Source organism: Terrapene carolina, unplaced genomic scaffold (genome assembly GCF_002925995.2).
Source record: "Terrapene carolina triunguis isolate 2854851 unplaced genomic scaffold, T_m_triunguis-2.0 Scaffold130, whole genome shotgun sequence".
Lineage (NCBI taxonomy): Eukaryota > Metazoa > Chordata > Testudines > Emydidae > Terrapene > Terrapene triunguis.
The window spans coordinates 29,380,612-29,389,089 of NW_020664481.1; the positions used below are offsets into that span (position 1 = coordinate 29,380,612).

Here is an 8,478-nt window from a genome sequence, read left to right on the forward strand (position 1 = left end):
ACCTAAACCCATACAGTCACCAGGGTTGAAATGCGCGTATTGAATAGCGGGATTCCAGGCTATTGATAATAAAACAATTCCAGATAGCAGTTCCTAGCTGCTCCTGGATAGCTGCGCCCCAGGACTGTCTCAAAAGTTTATTATATATCGGAGCACAAAGCCAAGTTCCCATCTGACAGCAGCATCTGGAAGCCCCTAATTACCCACATTTCTAAAATACATGTGAGCAGTGTTAGCTGTGGGACGGCTTGGTATTAGCAGTTTAGGGGGCACATGCAGCAATATTTAAAATCTGGTTTGCACGGTCTCTTTTCTCAATAAACAGAAAACAAGCCTTGCTCAGTAAAAGCAGGTATTTTTGCCATCTGAAAACATGAATGAATGAATTACCCGGTGACGGTGTTTCCCTTAAAGTGTTTTCATTTTTAGGGCAGAAACAATGTTTCCACAGGTTAAAGGTTGATTGTCCGGGGTTAGCTCTGCGAAGAGACTGATCTGTATCTAAGTAAATTCCGCTTTACAGGCTACACCGGTGGTGCAAATTTGCAGAAAATATGAAATCAATTGGATTTTCTTCCAGATCGTTATTAACGATGCATTATAAGTATACGGGTATTGTGTAGCTTTTAACCCCTGAGTGCTAAGGTTGTTATGTCTGATCGCAAACCTTAATAACAATAATCCAGTCTAGTGTGCGGCATCTCATTGAAATCGTCTCTCACCCGAATGAACTGCAAATTATCCCCTGTTTACAATCTCCCTTCAGTGCTCATCTCAATGAACTGGAAATCGATCCCCAGCACGGTTGTTTCCCAACCAAGGGCTGATTTGCATTGAAAAACATGATGGGTCCCACCACCCCAATTTAAACAAAAATAACCTAAGAAAGATCTCCAAGATGTGTGGGTGGGTGGGGGGGATTCTGTCACTGTCATCTGGACCTTCAAGAGGGGGGAAACCAGCAAAAACAAAATCACAGTATTTTGTGAACCCTCCCAACTTCTGTTCGCGGCAATGACATTTAATTGATGTATTGCTATCAACAACAATAAAGACCAATTCTTCTCTCCCTGCAAACACCACTGTGCCCCCCCCCCATCTTCGGCCCCCAGCAAAGGGGAAGAAAACAAACAACAAATAATCAAATGACCCTAAATTAAACACTAAGCGTCTGTTTTTACAATGACGAGGGAGCAGAGAAACGAAAAAAAAAGTTATTAGACTTTCTCTCTCCAAATTAGTCTTTCTCCAAACCGTTGTTGTTGTTTTTTAATTGCAGGCTCACAACGGGCACGTACAGGCACCAAATGCATAGCGCTATGGGAAAGTGCTTTAAAGCAACCCAATTTGATCAACAAATATATAATGAAATTGTAAATGCGAATCATTTTCAGACAGTAACTAGATTTAAAGAGATGGGGAGCTAATCGAGTGATTGATATAATTCTAACTGCAGACATTCTTGTGAATAGGGGTTATGTGGGTGTTATATGCATATACGTGTATCGGGATGTATACATATATCATGTAAGTATATATTCGGTATATTTCCCAGTGTGTGAGGGTAAGGAGGCTGACACCTACCACTGAATATATCCATCTCTGCCGAAAGATCTCTTTAAATATTCAGTGAAAAATAATGGCATCTGAAATACCACCTATAGCAACATTATTATCTTCATTCTTCAACATCATCCCGACTGACAGCTTCGTTTGTCTTTTTATCAAAATCTACTGTACCAAATACTGCGGGGAGAGGAAAGGGGGAGGGGGGGAACCACCCTATACAGAAAAAAAAAAAAGCACATTCAGTGTCCGGTTTGCTAAAGCTGACTAAATATTTGGCTGGCACTTGGGGGGAGGAGAGGGGTTACTGATGTTTTGTCACCCACCTTGGTAAACATTTTCAAGTCTAGTTCGTTTAATAATAGGGAGAAGAAAATCCGAGTGAGTCGGTTCCTCGACTGGAGAGAGAGATTCTCACTCTCTAGGTTTCACCGGCTCATTTGAAATTGAAATGAGTTGTATCTGATCAGCCTCTTGCTTTTACAGAGTTTGTTAATATTGATACCGGGGGAAAGGAGTAGTTTCAATCACAGAGTAAATAATCCAGAGGGGAGGGTGGGAGGAGGGTGCTGTGAATGGCCCAGAAACAGAAACTGACTACAACAGCAGCACGCTTGCTCGTCTTCAGACCAAGATAACCCTGCACATCAACTTTTCGTATACAGTACGGAGGAATTTGACGTGCAGAGGAACGAGGAATACAAAGGGCTCCATAGTTTAGCTACTTATAAACCAAACATAATCTGTCCGTATTGTACTGTACGTGCATTTCTGTGGGTGCAATGTATCAATCCTAACTTTGGAACGGAACTTTTTATTCCGCGATTATGAAATTGGTTGACGATGTATTCGTGCTGCCCGAGCGCCATTTGAGCGGTTCGGGCAGGATGTATTCAATTGCTACACGTCTAGCAGACACCACGTATGTGGTTAATCTATTGTTACACGTACGAGTGTGTGCGCGCGACTGTACACGTGCATATAAAGAGGCAGAGAGACACCTATATGTCCATACACGGGGGGAGGGGGGGGTCCATTCTTAACCGTGTTGACCCACAAGAAGAGCTGCTCTGTCATAAACTCAATTCTGACTCCCGGAGTTAAAAGTACGTGTCCGGAGTTAGAAGAAGTTTCCCAGGCCAGAGCCCATCTCGCTGGCTGTACGTGTCTGGCCACACACCGAAACAGACGAGGCACCGACCTCCCGGGGCTCAGGCGGGGAGGCTGAGCGGGCTGTGGGGAGCAGAGGGGGCGCTTGGCAGGGCTGCTCCTAACACCGGGGCTCGCCTCCCCGAGGCTGCAGGCGGCTGCCCGGGAGCTGGGGCTGGAAGCCCGGCGCGGCTCAGCCTCGGACTCTCGAGCAGAAAACGAAAGTCAGGAGTTGATTTCGCTTTGGGCTAGGGGGCGGCGGGGGGTGTCACTCCGAATTCACACCCCCTCCCTCCGACAGCCCTGTGCACAGGGGAGCAGCCGTGCCCCAGCCTGGGAACGTGTAAAGCTGCCCGGTCCCCTCCGGACTCCGCCCCCCGTGCCCCGGACTCCACCGGGCAGATGAGTCGGCGGGTTTCCGCCGCCAGCCTTCTCCGGCCGCCTTCTTCCGCAGATTGACGCCGGCCTCAGCCAACCGGCGGCGCCGCCGCCAGGGGCGGAGCCACCTCCCCCTCCCCGGCCGGGCTTGTGACGTAGCCGGGCACAAACTTTGCTGTAATTGTCCTGGGAAACGTGGGAGGTTGCGCCCAGCCCGTCGGCCGCTGAACCAGCCCGGCCCCCCCGGCCCCCTGTCGGCACCCCCCGCCCGGGGCCGGGGCGAGGCTGGACGGTGCATCTGCGATGGGGGCAGAGGTTAAAACAAGACACACCACTTGGCCGCGGCCGGCGGAGCGGGGATGGGACGGTCCCAGGCAGAGGCGGTGGCACTGACCGAGCGCGGGGCAAGGTAGTCGGGGAAAGCCCGGCCTGAGTGTCCCCCCCACCCGGCCCCCGTGTCCCCGCTGCACGGGCAGAGACAGAGCGATTCCCCGCAGCGGGGCGATCCGCTCCCGGGGGTCCCTTTTCCTCTCTGCCTTTGCTTCTTTGGGGAGCCCGTCCTGATCATTCCCCGCTCCCGGTGCGCTCGGAGAAGACATTATTTCATGTTCCTCTCGGCCCCCTTTGGTGACAAGAAAAAACAAAAACCCCACAACAACCCAGGAGCTTGGGACAATTAGCGAGCGGGGGGCGGGCAGAGGCTTTCGACACATTCCTATAGTAACAGGGATGGCGTGAAACAGTCCCAGCTGGTTGCTAAGAGGGTTAAACTGTATCCAAACAGCTTTGGGGAAATCCAGCCCCCTCTCTTGCCACATGGATCGACTCATTGGGTGGGAGCGGCAGAGAGACAAGGGTCTCCAGCAAATCAGCGCCTAATTGATTAAGGCGAGCGGGTTTGAATAGAGCTGGCCATGTGCCAATCGCCTTTCAAAGAGCCCCTCTATGATTAATCGCAATGCATTATTGATAATCATAATTATAGCAGGACACATGCGCGGTGCGGCGTGGCTTGGGGAGGGGGGAGGCTCGATTTCCGTAATTTTGAGAAGATTTTTTTTTAGTAATTTTTTATTCTGCCCCAGCTGATGTTTGAGCCAGCATGTCGCGGAGGAAGCAGGCGAAGCCTCAGCATTTCCAGTCCGACCCCGAGCTGGCCTTATTATCCCAGCGAAATGGTGAGTTCTTCCCATCTCTCTCTCTCGCACACATTTTAACACAAACACGCACCCGCAAAATAGATCAACTTACCTTAGAGACAGCTCGGAAACTGCACCGGGAAAGGGAAGCGAGCGCTGGAGCTGCCGGAGTTTTTTGGTTGTGGTTTTTATTTTTAATATTACTATTTTTGCCCTTGTTGAGGATGGGTTTGTATTATTTTATTAACCTTCTGTTTCCTGTGTGTGTTGCATTTGTGTGTGTCTCTCCCCCCCCCCTCTTTTTTTTGATGATCTGGCAGTCTGACCCCAGAAGAGATGGATTTCTCCCCCACACCCCCTCTGTAGTCCACACCCCAGAGGCTGGTGAGGAGCGGGACAAAAGTCAGGTTTGGGTTTGTGCTTTCTAAGGATGCACCGACCTGACCGCACTTACTCTCTGCGCCCACCCCCCATAAAAAAGGAAAGAGCCCCTTTCCTACTTTTTTTTTTTTCCTGCCTGCCCCCTTTACCCCTGGAGTCCCACTATGGCTGGGAAACCTGCGCTGCCAGGCAGCCCTCGCCTCCGGCGCATTTGAAACCCCACTTTGAAAGGGGGGAGAAAGTTTGCGTGCTGGAGATAAAAGTCTTTCTCGCCGCACTGACGCGCTGGCTGACTCCCTCCCTGCCCCTGGTAACTTTTCTCGCTCTTCGCTCTGGCCGCCTGGCATCTGCGGGATCCGGGCTCGCAGCGGCTCCAGCGAGGGCGGCTTTGCGGCTGGCCTTTAGTTGTGGGGTGGCTGTTTGTTTCCTTTCTTCCTTTGGGGCCGGTAAAGGAGGAACCCGGGTGGCTTGCCCTGTAGCTGGCTTTGGAGAGCCTGTGACTTTTTTTTTTTTAAAGGAGGTCCAGAAGCCCTGCGTTGGTGCAGGGAAAGGCAGTTTTATTGAAGGGGGGGGGGGGTGCTTGTACCTGTGTCTGCTTGCACTTTATAAACCGGCTGAGTGGGGGGGAGGGTGGTTGGGGGACGGGGGCAAGTGGTCAGGGAAAATCCAAGTAAGAAAGTGGGCGATTTGGGACGCGCCTGGCTGATCAATGAGGCTCGAGGGCCCGGGGTGAAGGTGGCAGAGGGTCTCCGCGTCCTGTGTCCCAAAGGCAGGCCCGCTCTCCTGCCGGGCCCCAGCCCCAGCGCATCTCGGCGGATGCGTTCACTTCAGAACCAGCTGCGAGGGAGCCCGGGAGGGGGACCCTGCCCCCCGTTTGGCTCCCTGTGGATCTTCTCCCCGGCCGGGCAGTTCTGCTCCCGCACCAGCGGGACCCACACCTTGGGGCAGATTTTGAAATGGGAGGGGGGCGGGGGATAAACAGGCCATTCAGGAAGTTACATGAAAACGGTTACCGGGTGTCCGTTCAAGAGGCTGGCTGTAGATATGGATAATATAGATGTGGGAGGAAAGTTGGGGGGGGGGGTCCTCGTCTTTCATTGCTGCAGGGCACTTCCTGAGACTGGAAATTGTGGCAGTTTTTGGTGGGTAGGAGAGTGTGGCTGAGATCTCAGCCAAAATCTCTTCTTTTCTTTTTTTTTCTTTTCTTTTTAAGAAGAAGAAGCTGGAGGGGTCATCTCCCGAGCGATTCCCTCTGTCCTGGCCCTGGGGGGTAATGCGGTGTTCAGGGCAAATCGGATGGGGATGAAGAGAGTTGGCCCTGAATAAATAACTTCCTTTCCCGGGCTGGGGCTGGGCACGATGGCACTCATCAGCCCCGAGGCTAGGCAGCACCTTTGGCTTCCCCAGCCAACTTTCAGAGCCGCTCGGTGTGCTGGGTTCCCTTTCTTCTCCGAGAAAAGCTCTAACTCGTCCCTCTTTTCAAACCCTCCACGCTCCTAAAGCGAACACAGTGCTGGCTGCGGAGGGACTTGGCCAGAAGCTGGTGCCAGTGTGCGATGTGAGTCATGGAGAGGAGCCCGGAGCTGCTCTCCCTCAGCCCCATTAACCCCCTGCATTAGTCATTAAAGCAGCAGCCAGGAAACAACCCTCTTCCACCCCCCACCCCCCTTTTCAGCACCATGCATATCAGGGTCGCCACTGAGGTAGGTTTGGGGACATGGGAGCTGTGATCTCTGAACTGTCCTAATTCATTTTCCATTTATCAGCTCCCCCTTTCCTTTCCCTCCCCCGAAGTTGCACGGGGGCTGATGAGGAGTTTGGGAACAAATGTAACCTAAGATACCAAGATCTGCAGAGTAAATCGGGTCTCCCTGGGAAAGCTGGAAGGATGTTATGGTAGCTTTGTTATCATTCAGGTTTTTTTTAAATATTGAGACACCTTTCTTTGCATCATCATTATCATAATAAATAAATAGCACCCATTTCTTGTAACTGTTTAAAAGTTTCTGTGAAGTATTTTGATTTCTGGAAGGAAACGTTTTGGTTTTTTTTATTTTTATTTGTACTTTTTGGGGGCGGTGAGGTGAATTTTCATGTGTTTGGATGCATTGCTATTTTGCCACCGGGTTCAATTCAATGAATTTAATTTCACTTGAAGACACTTATTTTATCTTGAAATGTTTTTTTTTTCCTTCAGCTTTGAAATTTCAAGCATGAGTTGGGGAAAGGTTAGGTTTTATTTATCCTTTCACCAGTTCCCTAAAAAGAGCTCTGAACTTTACAAAGTAAGCAAAGAGGGAAAGCATAGATGGAAGTTAACTTATCTTGCTGGAGAATCAAAGGGCTATTTTTCACATCTTCAATTTGTTTAATCGCATCTCTTGACAAAGTCTTTATTTTTAAAAATTTTGTTGCTAAAGGACACTGATAAAAGCACCTTCAAGTATCTTAATAAAATCTTGCCTACACTCTCACCCCTTTTTTTTTTCTTTGCTATTTTTAGTCTTTTGATCTGATTTTTGCACATGTTTTCAGATGCGAGACACTGGGGGTGTGAGAAAGGAATGTTAACTGGGAAGCTTTCTTGCCTGTTGCTAAATGATGTACTTAAAATAGTTGGATTTCACCTAAAATAATGCATTTAGATAATCTTTCATTTGGTTTTCCTGGCTAGTAACTTAAGTTAACTAAGTAAATAATTAAGGTTTTTTTGTATATATTTTTTTTAAATGTTGGTTCTCTAGAAAAAGCAGTAGGTTATTAGAAACCCTGTTAGGAGCCTTTTCCCTCCTTTCAGTAGTAAATGTTTTAGGTTATGACTGTTTTACATGCTTGGACAATAAGTTTTGACTACATTGCCTGGAGGGTATGTTTTGTAATAGTGTTACAGGATTTAGAATGCTGTTGCAATATTAGTATAAAACTAACCCTAAAGAAGTGAATTAAAGGAATGCTTTATGCATTTGAGAAGTTCTTAAATTTATAGTGGATACATTTGAGATAGGTGCGAAATATTTTTTCGTGATATGCCTCAAAATTGCAAAAAACAAAACAAACAAAAATCCCCATTTCTCTCTCTTTTTTTTTTTTTTTTTTTTTTTTTTTTTTATATGCAGTGAATTCAGGTTTGTTAGCTCAGTTACAATTTCGGGAATCAGACAAGTTTGGCATCGCTGCTACTTTAACAACACTTGCAATAATGTGAAATGAAGGAATATTTAAGAGAATAAATGAAAAACCATGTTTCTGTCAAAAATTTGTCGTGTCTGTTTTGAGTTCTAGTTTAGGAAACTCTGACGTATTCACAGTTAAGGGTCAATAGAAAGTAGTTTGAAAAGAAACTTCATCCATGTCTTAGAAACATACATTTGATTTTTTTTAGAACACTTTCTTTCAAAGTTTAGGGTCAATGCAGTACATCCTTACTCTGAAGATTTAATATTTCAAATATATTTTTGGTGCAGTCATTGAATAAGGAAGCTTGGCTTCATTATATCCTGTCAATGTGGACGCATAATACCTTTGTACTGGCATAAGCAGGACAGAAATCAGACTAATAGAAGCGACTTTTGACATAAATGATATTCAACAAGTAACTAATTACTGGTGGAAAATGTACAAAAGGCAGTTGGATTATTTCTTTTTGTTAATAACTGAGATTATGTGATATTTTCTTATTACATTTTGAGCTCCTTTTTTTCTTTTTTTTCTTTTTGTTGTTGTTGTTGGGGGTTGGTTTGTGGTTTTTGGTTTTTGGAGGTTTTTTAGATTGTAGGCGCTTCCTGGCCTAAACATACAACAGAATATTATTTTGGAGCATAGCTTTTCAAGGCAAAGGTTCTATCAGAAGAGCAATGCAGCTAGC

The 8,478-nt window shown here is 47.2% G+C and overlaps 1 protein-coding gene across 2 annotated transcripts in view; it reads left to right on the plus strand.

The window, feature by feature from the left end:
* The first annotated feature begins 3,412 nt into the window (after positions 1–3,412).
* Positions 3,413–8,478, plus strand: part of SALL1 (spalt like transcription factor 1) — a 17,241-nt gene continuing 12,175 nt past the window's right edge. Inside the window, exons 1-2 of one of the 2 annotated variants that reach the window (XM_024214626.3) lie at positions 3,413–3,502; positions 4,179–4,271. In XM_024214626.3, coding sequence (XP_024070394.2) covers positions 4,196–4,271 — 76 coding nt within the window. In that variant the 5' untranslated portion in view covers positions 3,413–3,502; positions 4,179–4,195. Of the gene's footprint in view, positions 3,503–4,178; positions 4,272–6,458; positions 6,510–8,478 lie in introns of those variants that run through there. The other variant, XM_024214629.3, reaches the window with a different exon arrangement.